The sequence below is a fragment of the Dermacentor variabilis genome, chromosome 3, assembly GCF_050947875.1.
Source record: "Dermacentor variabilis isolate Ectoservices chromosome 3, ASM5094787v1, whole genome shotgun sequence".
Lineage (NCBI taxonomy): Eukaryota > Metazoa > Arthropoda > Arachnida > Ixodida > Ixodidae > Dermacentor > Dermacentor variabilis.
This window is the reverse complement of record NC_134570.1, coordinates 24848782-24863464: the sequence shown is the minus strand read 5'-3', so window position 1 is coordinate 24863464 and position 14683 is coordinate 24848782. Positions and strand designations below refer to the sequence as shown.

General features: G+C 47.1%; 2 protein-coding genes across 5 annotated transcripts in view; both read right to left on the bottom strand.

Moving 5' to 3' along the window:
• The window catches only part of LOC142575309 (uncharacterized), a 56376-nt gene extending 53609 nt beyond the window's left edge, over positions 1-2767 (bottom strand). For all 4 annotated transcript variants that reach the window (XM_075684561.1, XM_075684563.1, XM_075684562.1 and 1 more), the window contains exons 1-3: positions 2618-2767; positions 2026-2106; positions 577-701 (exon numbers count right to left, since the gene is read on the bottom strand). In XM_075684561.1, the coding sequence (XP_075540676.1) occupies positions 577-701; positions 2026-2106; positions 2618-2634 (223 nt within the window). In that variant the 5' untranslated portion in view covers positions 2635-2767. The remainder of the gene's footprint in view (positions 1-576; positions 702-2025; positions 2107-2617) is intronic.
• An 8654-nt stretch (positions 2768-11421) lies between these two features.
• Positions 11422-13402, bottom strand: LOC142573914 (alcohol dehydrogenase [acceptor]-like). The gene has a single exon (XM_075683118.1). The coding sequence runs from the start codon at positions 13400-13402 to the stop codon at positions 11546-11548; it is 1857 nt and encodes a 618-aa protein (XP_075539233.1). The 3' UTR covers positions 11422-11545.
• Positions 13403-14683: the final 1281 nt, after the last annotated feature.

Sequence of the window (14683 nt, the reverse complement as noted above, 5' to 3'; positions counted from 1 at the left end):
GACAATATGCCTGCCTTGTTGTTCATTGTTAGAAATAAATAAAGCACCTCTGATGTACCTGCTAACTTGCATTTCAATGGGGTGGCCAGATTGGGGGTGTTATTCTTGCGGCTAGACCTGTGTTTTAAGTATTCTATTCCTAGTATAAAATTTTGTTTCTCAGTTTTGTGTACTCTATAAGATGTATGAGAAACTTTCTCACAATGTGCACACTTCATAACTGCACTGTGTAAGTAGTAATTAAATTTGCATCATTGTGGTCCCATGCATTCTTACAGGCTGGGTAAAGTCCGTAACTCCAATCGGACATTGTTACTATCAGCAGCACCGCTGCATGCTACCTACACCACAAACTGCAGGAGGTCTGTTGGGCACCACTGTAGAATCTAACATTTCTCGAGACCTCCTTATAAAAGCTTGTTAGACAGGCTCTTACAATCTGCAATAGCCATTAGTAGTCATTAGTTGATGGGAATATGTTACCCTTTGTGGCTGCTATTCGTGACTAATTTGTTCGCAATGGATTCCAGAACCATGTTCACTAGAGCATCTCAAACAAACCCTTCATGTACACACCCTGTGCAAACTGGATGTCTGTTAGCAGCTTCAGGAGAATGGCAAGTCCTGTCACCACAGAGAGCACAATGATGAAAACATTGCAGAGACGACTAGTTAAGGCAGTCCACACACGTTCACAAGTCCTGCAAAACAACAAACCAGTTTCTCTCAGGTCAGTGAAGTAAAATCCCAAACACAACGTACTGGGAGCTGTCTACCAACTTTTCGGAAAACTTTGTGCATCAACATTCTTTTTCAAATTCTGCGATTTCAAGGGATAAAGGGAATAGCTTTCCTTCTAACACATTCTAGCTCAGCTAAAACTGTGAAACTCGCCCTGTTTGGAAAGCTCTTTGCCTCTCAAGTGCAAGTTATACCGATTGTGAAGGGGTCAAGTGGACCATTCAGCCTTTTGGGATGCATCTCGGCATTGGTGTGCACCCGCAAGCTGCCGATAGGGCATCTTGGTTAGGAAGTACTTTGTACAGAAGGCCAGGCAAATGTTTCTTTTAATTAAATTTCAAACAAACATTTTCTTTTTTTCTGCCAGCTGTCTTCATCTCCACACTTGGAGGTTTTGGCAGTTTGTTCATATGATGAGGGACCATATCATGCTAAATGATGCAGAACAAATGGGACACCTGCTCTTTGTGCCATCGGCATGTGTAAGAGAAGTACGTCCTGAAGTATGAAGGGATGAAGAGCTGACAAATTACGCTTTTAGGGGAAAAACTCTCTCCTGTATTCATGATTTGTCGCTGACTACAGGATCTATATACGCATATGTACTGCTACATGACCGTCAACAACTGACTGCCAAACATTACAAACCCTTGCCCTTGCATGTACTGGCTTCACCCTTGATCATTACTGGTCTTAGGTTTGTAAACACCGTACATAAATAGCTTCATCCCTACTTTACTTGCACATAATACAATTGCCAGGACATTACCAGATAATGTTGCTGCTTCTGCCACAGTGCATTTCTAGACTACCAATTCTTTAGGAATAGAAAAGCATGCAGCTGTACTTTCGATGCAGAACAGGCTATACAGTACACCGATCGTATAGGGCTTGAGTACAGCAACCAGTTGTCCAAGAAAGCAATATAGCATGCAATTCGCACACAAGAGAAAGGTACAACAAATAATTTTCAAAGTAAAAAAAGCCCATCCAAGGTGAATATGATCATCTCGTCAAAACAGCTTACCGTCCAGTTCCCATCTGTGATCTACCAAAACCAACAGAAAGCAGTAAAAAACCCGCTCTAGAAGCCGCATGGTAATCTGACAATAAAACCAACTCAAGTGATATTTTCACACAACCTGTGATAGTACGCAAACTGCACGAATAACGAAGACAAAATTTATTTCCATGTAATTCACGCTAGAACAAACATTACGGAATTTTAAAAAATATTGGACGCGGCGCCAAGCGTATACGTAGCCAGAATTTAGATAAACATACCTTTGTGTGTTTTCACTATGACTGCTAGACGCTTCGAAATCCCATACCAAAGGGTCAGAGTTCCTCATTAATTCTTCTTTGCTGGAAAGTACACAAGAAAATACAACACCTTCACAATGGAAACGGCATATTCTGAAGGGCAATGACAGTGATGTCGAGAACCGCAGTTCAATATGGATACGGACATGGCACAGCAAAAACCTTCTGCAGCTGGCGTACGATACAAAACGTTGAATTAACTGAAACTCACCGTTTCATAACACGCTTACCATACGTAGATGTGCGTGACAGGGCGCGCTCATAGGGAGCTTTGTGAAGTATCGACATTACCCAATCTGAAAGAGTACTCCCGACACCCACGCACTCCGAATTTGAGTGTCGGCTTGGTCTAATACGATATATCAATACGAAAACGCATTTATAACATCATTTGTGTAGTTTCAGCGTAATATGAGTCGTTCGCAGAATGTTTCACACAAACGGGACCAGTTTAATTACACACGAGACATCAGAAAGCAACTTAATTGCCGCGATCAACGAAACCGACACCGCGGCCTACTACGTCCTGCGGAAAATTAATAAAGACAAATACCTGATGGAAGGCGCCATTTAGGCAGCCTCTGACACAGCGCTTGGTGCATATATGGGTGGTAAATGAGAGGGAATCATATCCAGCACCCGTAGAGTTCTGTCCGTTCAGTGAACTTCAATGCAGAGCACACCCACACCATGATGGCACAGCCATCCCACGCACGCGCAAATGGCCAAGTGGCGTCGCTGCGGCGTTGTCATAGAAACAAAAAAGCGGCACAGAACGGTTTCAGTTTGGGTTTCAGTGAGTTTGTGCATTGACGTGCATGGTATTGCCTCATATATCGATAATCAAAAAGCCCGCAGTAAAAGTTCCATATTTCCATTCTAATCTTTAGAGGTTTTCGTTGATTTCACAAATGGCTGACCGAAACCTCAGTAAATGATTTTTTTTCTGCTGAACAACAATTTTCTTTGGCAGTCAAACTTCATATTCATGGTGTATGTGGAGGTTCATATTGTTTACCAGCGCGGTTGCATGTCTGTTATTTACTTTTTTTCAGAATAAACAATAATTGTCGCTTTCTTGGGTAATAGAATGGTGGCGTCATCTGTATTTGGATTAGCAAAACTACTACGCTTCCCTCTGAAATCTTTGGTCGTTGCCTCCGAGAACATCATAGGCAATGCTCTGGGGCGGACGTTTGGACTATTTGGTACAGACGGCAGCACTACCCCTCTAAGTTAAAAAAAACATTAATTTTTTGCCTTTCGTAGGCTTGGCATCTCTGCAGACAGTATGCACTTTTGAACAAAAATGTGCCATAAAGAAAATGCATCGCCATACGCTACCTTAGTGCGAAATTTACGCGTTAACAAATAAGGGGTTCCGCAGGGAAAGCCAACTTTAACGTCTCACATTACACACTCTTAAGTAAAATTACACCCTTTGGGTCGTATCTTGCCACACAACGATAATCGTCATCAGCCTTGTCCGCATTTCCTTTCTTTAACGATGCGAACCCGGTACTTCCAAGACACGAACGACGTGCGCGTTATCAGCATGACGGAGCATTCTCGACGGGAAAGTAGTGAGCGCAGCGTTTTCAAGGAAGGAAACGCAAGCAAGGCAGAAGGCGATTATTGTTTTGTGGCAGATATAAACCTCAAAGGGTGTAAACTTCTTTTAGAGTGAAGGAAGGCAGATGATGATTACTGTCGTGTGCACTCTTAAAACGGTTGCACCCTTTGGGATGAATATTTGTCCCACAACGATAATCGTCATCTGCCTTGCTTGCGTTTCCTTTCTTAAAAACTCTGCGCTCGCTACTTCCCTGGCGATAACGCTCTGTCACGATGGAAATGCGCATGCCGTTCGGAAACTGTATGGTGACCTGGAAGAACAGGGCTCGCGGTGTTATTGAGAGGAAATGTACACTCTAAATAAGTTTGCACCCTTTGCGGCTTATCTTGTCCCACAACACTCTTTAAAAAGTTACGCCCTTTGGGGCCTATCTTGTCCACAACGATAATCGTCATCTGTTTTTTGCGTTTCCTTTCTTGAAAACTCAGCGCTCGTTACTTTCCTGTCAGAATGCCGCCTCACGCTGTAAAGCGCAAGCCGTTCGTGACTTGGAAGTACCGGGCTCACAGCGTTAAAGAAAGGAAATGCAGGCAAGACAGATTGCGATTATTCTTGTGGGACAAGATACCACCCAAAGGGTGTAAACTTTTTTAATAGTGAAAAGTGCGGGTTCTCGCTATTGCATCCTGGGTAAAAAGCAGAGTATTGATCGAGCTGTTCGTCAAGAAAACAAACACCAGGTTCTTTACTTTTTTACTTTTTTTTACTTTTTACACCAGGAATTTTTTTTTAAATTGCCTGTAGCAGATAGCACAATCCTAATTCTTCAGCTAGATTACCCCAAGATGCTGCCATTACTTTTACGAAAAATCACAATTCCTTAATTGAATAATTAACATAATTACACTAATTATCTGTTTGATCAATTGCTTTATTGCACATATTTCAATTTACGAATTGTGGCCGGTGAGCTTGCAAGGCGTATGGAAGGGATTCTCTGGGCAGCACTTGGTTTGAGATAATAATTTTCAAAGTGTTCGACGAAATGCGTTGGCGTTCGAGTTACATTTGTGCTTCAATGCAAAAAAAAAAAGAAAACAGCGTTTACATAAAGAAATATCTGGAACAACAGCGCATTTTTATCGCAGCTTTGACAGCGCATACATCGAAAGCAGTTCCATCCTCGGAATTCGTTCCAAACCGATAGGCCTTCCTGAACAATTCGTAGATATGTACCGCGAATAAATTAACTGGAAGTGAATTAGTGTAATTATGTTAATGATTCAGTTACTCATTTTGATTCCTCGTGGAAGTAATGACCGCCTAAGGGAGCAATTTAGCTCAAGGGTTAAAATTGCGCTATCAGCCACAGGCGGTTTCTACAAATTTGGTGCAGCTAAAAAAACAAAGACGAAAACACCCTATATCTCCCAGACTGAAGATTAGCTCTCATTCATCCGCAATACATGTAACTTCCATATAAATTCCATCAAAAACAAAAAAAAGGAGGAAGAGAAAAAACGGGAATTACCTATTTACTGAATAAAGCAATGCATCCTGCACAGTTCCTATGTGTGGCAAAGTTTGATACCTAAATTGTTAGCTAAAGTTCGCTAATTCGCTTCCTAATTAAATACTTCGGGAGGCATGTTGCAAGTGTGTAAGAATCCTTACAATAGCAAAAGTTTCGCAGTGTCTCTTCCGAAACTCGCGGACAATTAATTGTATTGGCATTGAACATTGCCTAATGCCTTTCGCGAAATATGGGACAAAGCTTATTACCGGTGCCCGGCACTGTTCGCATTGCACTGCCGGGAAAAAAAAAGGGGGAGGGGGGGACCACTCATCTCAACTGCGCTGAGTTAAAAATTTTATGTCTGTTCTCGTTCGAAACAAGTCGCATACTATATTATTATAGCATTACCTAAAGGTATTTATTATTATAAAGGTCTTTAATCTTTTTTTTTTTTTTGAGACCATACATAATTTTTAGAATTGCTTGTGGCACATAACGTAATTGTAGTCTTTGTTCTGGTTTACTCCAAGGGGCCGACATTAGTCGCACAAAAATTGAAATTAAGAAATAAATCCCTAATTAACTATGTTATTAATCAATTTACGGCTTATATTGTGGTTTACTAATTATATCCGGTGAGGTTGCAAGGCGTATCAACTTCAAACAGTTTTCTAAGGATCACACGGGTTTCGAGATATTCGCTGTGAAATTTGCGTAAAGATGCACCATTGCTCAGCTTGCTTTTTTTTTTTTTCAGCCGCTTTATGCAATGAAGCACAAAAGTAACTGGAACGCACATAAACGAGAAGAAAGGGGGTTAACCGAGGGGCCTGATTTTTTATTAATCATATCATAAGAAGCCAACAAACACTGACACCAAGAACAACACAGGGGAAATTGCTTGTGCTTAATAAATGAAATAAAGAAACGATAAATTAATGAAAATGAAAGTCGATGAAAAAACAACTTGCTGCAGGTGGAGAACGATCCCACAAACATAAACACCCAAGAAAGCGGATGACGAAATGGCGCCGCGGTAGCTCAATTGGTAGAGCATCGCACGTGAAATGCGAATGCCTGCGGCAAGTTTCCTCTTCATCCACTTTCATTTCCATTAATTTATCGTTTCTTTATTTCATTTATTAAGCACAAGTAATTTCGCCTGTGTTGCCCTTGGGGTCAGTGTTTGTTGGCTTCTTATGATATGGAACGCACATGTATTTCATCGTACACATTGGGAATTAATATTTCATCGTACACATTGGGAATTAATATTTCATCGTACACATTGGGAATTAATATGTCGACACTGGCGCCATCCTGAAAAATCGTTCCAAGTGGATAGGCCTTCCAAACTTATCGGCTGCAGTTCGTAAATTGCATTATGTGCCGTAAAGTAGTTAACGAAAAAATAATTTATGTATTTGCGATAATTCGTCGATAATGCCTTTCGATTTCTCGTGCTATTAATGTCCGCCTCTTTGAGTAACCCAGCTCAATGACTAGAATCATGCTATTTCTCACAGGCAATTTTTAAAAAGTCTGTATGTATAAAAAAAGAGAGCTTGGTATGTGATGATGTCCCGTAGCTTCTGAATCAATCTGGTGTCATGTAACCCTAACAAAGTCTTCTTGATACCATGGAAGTAAGTGTGGCTTTGTCAATTAATGCGTGTGTGTGTGATTGTTTGTGTGTGCATGTCAGTGCGCGTGCGAGATAGCAAGAAAAAAATAGATTTGAAGGACATCTTTCCCTGATATCCTCTACGATAACTCGCCACGACCACGCAAAAGTAAAGTCGAAATGAATTGCGATGCACTAAAGTAATTCGATCAACGTGTCGTAACTGGTGCTATGCACGATATCGTCAGAGGAGCCGCACGTTGAGCGGAATAAAGGGCAACTTTAACGAAAGCAGCGCGTAATCTAAACATAGTCATATGGCGCAATCGGAGAGACAGAGTTGCGCACGAAGTCGCGAGACCATCAGAAGTTCGGAAGAGCTAGTCCAATGCGGAAGGGGAGGAGTAGGAGGCCGTGGGTGCACATCGCGGGGCGACGTCTCGAGAAACTCTATGCGGCGTCGTGCTCGGCCGCTATGCACCCAAAGAAGGCTCGCGCCCGCTGCCAATTACAAGGGGGGCCTCGCGCCGGCGTCTCGACCGCGGCCACCTGGGATGGCGGAGAAGGCGGGCGAAGCCCGGGCGCAAATCGAATTGAGCGCAAACGGCCACGGGCGCGCTGCCCGTGCGGCTGCATTATGGATGGCCCGCGAGCCGAACGAGGAAGTCGCCGGATCGTCGTGATTGAGGGTCCTCGTTGCGCAAGCAGAGGCCCTCCGCTCGCGGCCAGCGCCGCTGCTTGGCCGATCAGTCGGCGTGGCCAGTGGCCGGCCGGTGCGGCGCGCCGCTGGGCAGCGCGGGCCACTGCATATTGCATGGGCCCGTGTCGATACGACCGGCACCACCGGCGTGGCTGCGGACCTGCCCGAAATAGCGTGGGCGGGCGGGCGCGCGCGCGCGACGCGCTGCCTAATTTGATTTGCTCGTCCTTGCGGCGCGCGTTTTTGCTCCCCGCGGATGCAGTGTATGCCGGCAGAGCGAAGAGAACGGTAATAATAATAATAAGAGAAGGAATAAAGGCGAGCGAGGCGCATGTCGCGAGTGCGCGTCATTTTGTGGCCAACTGCCGATTATGACGCCACACGTTGGTTCATATATATATACGGCCGATCGGGAAATTTCCGCCGCATCCCCTCCTGCGCGGGAGCAATATGACGCGTATGCGCCCTGCCCAAGGTTATCGGGTTAGCGGTGCAGTCCCGCGAGAGTTGCGGGTGCGGGTTCCGGTGTTGATGAGATGGTTTTCTACTGCGCGGCCACGCAACGCGCGTGTCGAGCTTGACCGCGGTAAGCCGTGGCTGCGGCAGTGCCTTGCGTGGATGCTTCGCCGCAGCAACACTATGCGTGCAGCGAAGCCCAACTGCGGAAGCTTTGCGATAAGAGAGTTTCAATGTTCATTACTTCTTTACTCGTTTATTTTGAGTGCCTTGTGAAGTTGGATTAAGCTTGATTTATACAACCTGCTTGTAATGTGACGAAAGCATAATGTCAGGTTTTAATGTAGTAGACACGTCCCTGCGGTAGGCGGAAGTTCGCAAATTGTTTGCACTCGGATGAAGAACTGAACATGTACTGGAGCACTCGTTGAGACGAAGAAGACGGTGACGGAACCGAACTCTGATATAAAATCTTCAAGGTACCAGGTTCGTTCGAGCCATGCTGTTGGTGAAGGGAACGAAAGAGGTCGATATAGAGTAAGTAGTAAGCCCCGAATAAGCCAACATTCACTGAAGCCACAGAAGACATAAGAGAAGTTAGAAGTGTCTTACCTTTTAGGGAGGTCTTAATTTTACGTCTTTGTTCACGTTCACAAAGGAATGGAAGTGGAAGGAATTGTGGTGTTTTGCTGCTAAGCATTAGGTCGAGGATTTGTTTTTCAGCTACGGCGCCCCCATTACGATGGGGGACACACACAAAACGCCTTGTACGCAGTTTAGGTGTACGTTAATAACAATGCGTTGGTCAAAGCTGATAACAATAAAATTCAAACAGCGCTAGATGACAAGACCAGAAAGAGGAGACAAACACGGCGCTGCACGTGAAAATTTTATTGTTACCATGGAGCACCAACTCGCCCAATCCGCTGCCCGTCTGCAGTTCAAAGCTGATCTCTAGCCTTCAACTACAGTGCCCCTCGTAGCTCAACACGCGATTTTCTTAGCATTTTTTTTTCCATTTCACGAATATCCAGCACCTGATTCCGATCAACGACATCAGGAAAAAACAAAGGTATTACTGGATAGCCGTGACAGAGCATCCTTGCTTGTGACAATTGCTGATGTTTAGTTGCTTCGGCACGCTGCACTTCGAGCGGTGTAGCAACGAGGGGCGATCGATATTTGAGCGATTCGAGAATCAAACAGGACTTCTCGTGACTTTCTCGATCCATTCCTCGCACGACGACTTTCCGTCCCGTTCGATTTTGCTCCACCGGGCGCCGCCTTGTTACCCAACGAGGACGAAACAGCCGTGCGCTCACGCATGTCCATCGTTCTTGCAAAATAAGTAAATGATATAAAACGAAGCAACTCAAACCGCAAGAGGCAGCGTGGAGGAGCGAGCGCTGCTCGCGATGCTGTGCCGTTCGCGCAGGTGGCGGCGTTCGCACGACGTACCTGGCGTGACCGCGTCAAGCCTCGCGTTACTGGAACCGCGCTGGTCGTCAATTTGGGCCCGCGACGGCGACGACGGGGAACGAGCGAGAGCCAGCGGCCGAACCAGTTCGGTTCCCGGGGCTTCTGCACCGGTGCAGAAGCTCGCGGATACCGGCGCAAGACCTGCAGAACGATGGGGCACGCGACTCGGATTTACTGGAGACAGCATAAATAACCTTCCGTATGTGCACGCGCGTGCGTGTGTTTTCATATCTGCTTTGTTTTTCTGTTCACTGTAATCTGAAAGTTAATGTTATAAACTTGTGCACTAGGTCCGCGCGCTGGTTGTGCTTCCTGCATTAGTGTACAAGAAAAAGCTAGTTTCGAAATTGTCACCGACTCGGTTCACGCAAAATCGCATACATGCGCATAAAAGGGCTGGATGGAAAGATGAATTGTAAGAGTAAATACCGAGATTACAGACATTTACATGCAAGGCACCCTCTCCGCTGCGTGTGTGCGTTTGGGGAGAGCGGAAGGTGCAACATGCGCTTGCTGCGATTGTCCATAGTTCTGTTTTGGCAGACGCTCACGCGAGCTCACTATGGGTTACGGATGACCTTCGATGAAGCTCAGGTACTTGGAACATTCATTAAATAGAGAGAGGCGAGAATATCAACCGAAGAAGGCTCCGGTCAGCTACTCTGTGAAAGGAGTAACCTATAACCTCGCTCAGTCTTACCTCGTTCAGGAGTGCTCACGCTCTGACACTCCTTGGCCTAGATGTCCGCGCGCCACAAAATAAAAAAAAAACAATATCGATCATCGTCATAATCATCATCAAGGAAAGCTAATGTAGAAACGTAAGGAGAAATTGGGCACGACGCCAACGTGAGAGATGGATGGCTGTGCTATCTTGAAATTACATCTCCAGTACCTCGCGACCTCACAGGTCGTTGCAACGCGCAGCGCCTGATGAACAGGGGGAGGGAAAGGGAAACGTCAGCCCGGACTCTGGAGTCAATGTTATGAGTGGCAGCTTTGTCTTGGCAAGGACAACAAATGGCGAGTCCCTTTGACAGAACGTAAGCCCCGGGCTGTAGCTTTTCTTTGTTCGCACACTGTTAATCACTTCAAGCATCCATCGTTGTGTGACTAGCCTTTTGTCTTTAAAGTCACGTCACTTGCAGTAACGTGCAGTAACCGACAAACTTTCCGCAATATACTAAACAATCACATGTGGCAATCTAAGTGAATATACTCATCCTATGCCGTTGTAGAATGCTCTTTTATGTCCAGCTTTGTAATATTGTCATTGCTCTTGGATTGTTTGCCTTCTGTAGTGTGCTTTTCTTCTTCTCTTTGAGTTTTTGTTGAATTGTGTATTACACCTTGTACGCCCCCCCCCCCCCCCCTTATGTAATGCCTTCGGACCTTTAAGGTGAAATAAATTAAATGAAGTAGCTCGTTGGAGTTGACTTCAGCGCACTTGAAAAACACGCACACACAAAAATATTTGCCCTTATTTCGGGTGTATCAAGGTTTTTCAAGTGCGCTAAGAAATTACAATGCATCTGAGAATGAATCGAATACTCGAACACGTAACACGCATTTTGTAGGCTTGCTGCGCAAAAAAGGAATCGATAATTGGAAATGCTGCAATGACTACCAAATTACAACGACGTTATATATACTGGTATCAAGGTTCGTTCAATAAGTCGAACAGTCAACAGCTCAATCGATCGATCGCAGCTACTGAGTATTCTACGTGCTTTATACTTTGCGCCACAGCAAGTCGGATTACAGTACACATGCACTCATCGTCATTCTAGCACGCATGCACTAATAAATTATGAATGTTAGTAATAATGCGTTGTGCGTGTCCTGTTTGCTCTAGATAACTAATGATATGGTCATTAGTAGTTCAGCTTGATAGCGCCCAATTTGTAACACCTCCTAAGTAACATATATGATGAGGATAAAATTAAAATACAATCACCATTAATTTGAAACACTGCAACCCATTCCCAAGAAAGATTTGGGGCACCTTTTAAAATACTGCTTGATGCGCTATCTATTTCAAATCAAGCGAGAAAGAAGAAAGCTTTCTAGTTCCTGCATTCTTAGTGCATTGCGACACAGCCAAGTCTTTGAGTGGTTTCTGGCGCAGCTTTAAAGCTTGGGAGTTGACATTGTTACTGCGTCGGATTCTTTGCTCAGGACAGGAATTTTCTGCCAGTGCTCTTGGATAATGTCCGAGGCTTTCTCTGCGATCATGATGACTGGTGCATTGGTATTTCCGGACACAAGGGTGGGCATGATCGAAGCATCCACAACGCGCAGATGATCTATTCCTTTCACCCTGAGCTCCGAGTCCACGACAGTGCGCGAGTCGTTGACGCGTCCCATGCGGCAGGTGCCGGCCGGATGGTACAAGGTGCTGGTGTACGAGCGAGCCACACAGGCCAGGTACTCGTCGCCGAGGAACGGGTACAGCTCGCAGCCAGGCAGCGGCTTCTCCCAAACACGTGTGCCCAGGTGCCGCAGAGCAGGCATTCCCGCCAGCCGGAGACACAACTTCATGGCGTCAACCATAGTGTTGATGTCCCGTGGATGTGTCAGATAGCGAGGGTCGATGTCCGGTGCATCATACGGGTCTCGGGAGAGTAGGCGCAGTCGGCCGCGTGATTGCGGTCGCAGTATCACAGGGTACAGCGACATAGATTCGCGCCCCAGGTATGGAAGAAATGTTGATTCCCACGTCTCGTTGCTTAATCCATGTGCGAAGCGGAAGGTATCGCCATCATCCGACACCGGGGAGCCGGACGCCATGTGGATCTCAATGTCTGGCCACTCCATACTGGCATAGCGTGTGCTCACGAAGCCTAAACCCTCGACTCCACCAAGCAGCGTCAGTGGGCCAGAGCGGGTGGCAAGGTAGTGCGTCAACTCCCGCAGGGTGAAGGTGCGCGACTGAAGCACGGACACTGGCTTCTCTAGCAGGAAGTTGAGGCCACCAGGAAAAATGTGGTCCTGAAGGTTGGCACCCACACCGGGCAGATCTAGCACCAAGGGCACCCCGATTTCGTTGAGATGTACGGCGGGTCCAATGCCTGAGAGAAGCAGCAGTTGAGGGGAGCCGATGGCCCCGGCTGCCAGGATCACCTCCCGTCGGGCCAGAGCGCGGTGTGCTACCATGTAGCGATCGAAGGTAACACCGTAGGCCATGCCATCTTCCACGAGAACCTTGGTAACGTGGCAGTAGACTCCGATGTGCAGATTCTGACGGTGAAGGATAGGGTCCAGAAAGGCACGGCGTGTACTGTGACGACGACCCTGCCAGACGGTGCCCTGCGGGATCGTGAAGCCTGCGAGTTTGTCTCCGTTGATGTCGCCACCTGCGGGGTAGCCCATTTGCCGGCCAGCCTCCACAAAGGCTTCAGCCACGGGAGTGTGGTACGGGGCGCGCATCACTGAAAGGGGACCGTCAGTCCCGTGGTGACCGTTAGAGGCGATGTCCGGGTCCCAATTGTGCTCCGAGCGCAAGAAGTACGGCCGCACTTCTTGCCATCCCCACTCATCGCAGCCATGATGATCCCGCCAGCGGTCGTAGTCATGAGGGCTGCCTCGCACGTAAAGCATATAGTTGAGGACACTCGAACCACCTAGCACTTTGCCCCGTGGCCACTTGCTGCGTCTTTCGTGCATGCCGAAGCAAGCGGCCTCTTGTGGCCGCGTGGTGTAATTCCAGTCCAGAGCTGTTCCCTGGACAGAAGCTGCGATCAGGGGGATGTCAGCCAGCTCGCCTTCCCACCCACCAGCCTCCAGCAGGAGCACATTTGCCTGTGGGTCAGCGCTCAGCCGGTTGGCCAGCACACAGCCCGCCGAGCCCGCACCCACAATGATGTAATCATACTCCTGGAGAAGGTCGAGCGTCTGCATGGTCGTCTGGTCGCGTCCAAGTCGGTAGAACATGAGCGCTGCAATGGGCAGCAACGTGCCCACACTAGGGAACCAGGCTGTGGCCATCTGCTCTGCTCAATACGCAGCGGCGACAGTCCGTATGGTCACACAGAAGAGCAGAGCAAAACGCGAGCTGCTTGCGCACCGCCGAGCGCAAACGGCTTCTCCGAACAGATTTGAGCAGATATGCCCGTCGTCATTCTGTAAAGATGGCGTAACCGCTGACAGTGATCCGTTCCGTGCTGTTGCAGACAACACCGACCATGGTGACCTCGAATACTGCTTTTTCAATTAGCCTTTTTCATCGGGGGTGGCGCCCCCCCCCCCCGAGTGGTGATGGAAAACACTGCCACGTGGAATCGTAACAATGCTGTGTGAAAGAAGCACATTCTATTCTGCTCGTGACGTTCGCAGAAGCGTGACTGGCTTTGGCAATCAAAATAGTGATAGATGACAGAGGTGTATGATCGAACGCCACAAATTGGCACGCCAGGGTATCGCGACGTTTCAGCTATGCCAGATAGGGCGCGGGCACCCCATTTGCCTATGCGATCTTAGCACTCGCCTCAAGCAGCCAACATATTTGTGCGAATACTAGCTCTTTGAGCCCAAGATTAATATCTTCTTGGGTATTCCTCGGGCAAGTCGGGGCGCATGTTTGAGCGTGTACTCCGCGAAGAGTGTCGCTGGGGCCAAAATGCTTCCAACAACTTGGCTGGGATTAAATGGCCAATCTCGACGACGTAGTGAAGTGCGAAAGAGGCCAGGACAACACAGACGATATCAATAAAAGTAGCCGTCAGTGTTCGTTGTGTACAGCTCAGCAATTGAAACGCGATATTCGGAGCACGTGTATGCTTGGCACCTTTCTCGCCGCCGGTGGGCGCTGGAGGCACCGAGCTGTTGCATTTTTTGCATCAGATGAAAGCGAGAGTGTTTGGGAAGTATTGCAACATCTATTCGGCTCCTCAACGACCATCCAGCACTCACCGGCAACGCAAAAAAAGCGTCAGTCGCCTCGCCATTCAAGTATCGCGTTTCAATCGCTGAGCATTGTACTTGCTCAAGATGCTCCATTGTTTCCTTGTTGTTTTCTACAGCTCTTTAAATGGCTTGTGCTCTTCGAACAAAAGAAATATATTCAGCGGTCAGCTCTGGTTCCGCGTTGCGTTTCTTCCATATTGTTGCTCCTCTCGTTCACTCTGCTTCCCTATGACTCTGTATGGTCTATGGCGCTGGATCGTCACCATGCTTCCACCATAATGCTTCCAGGAACTCACACCACCGCATGCAGTTCGCTGCCCCTAGCCCGACTTTTCGGCGATCAACCACGCGTGCGCGGCATTC

What these genes read in the sequence shown, in the direction of transcription:
- LOC142573914 (XM_075683118.1), bottom strand. Translation starts at nt 13,402, where the DNA reads ATGGCCACAGCCTGGTTCCCTAGTGTGGGCACGTTGCTGCCCATTGCA.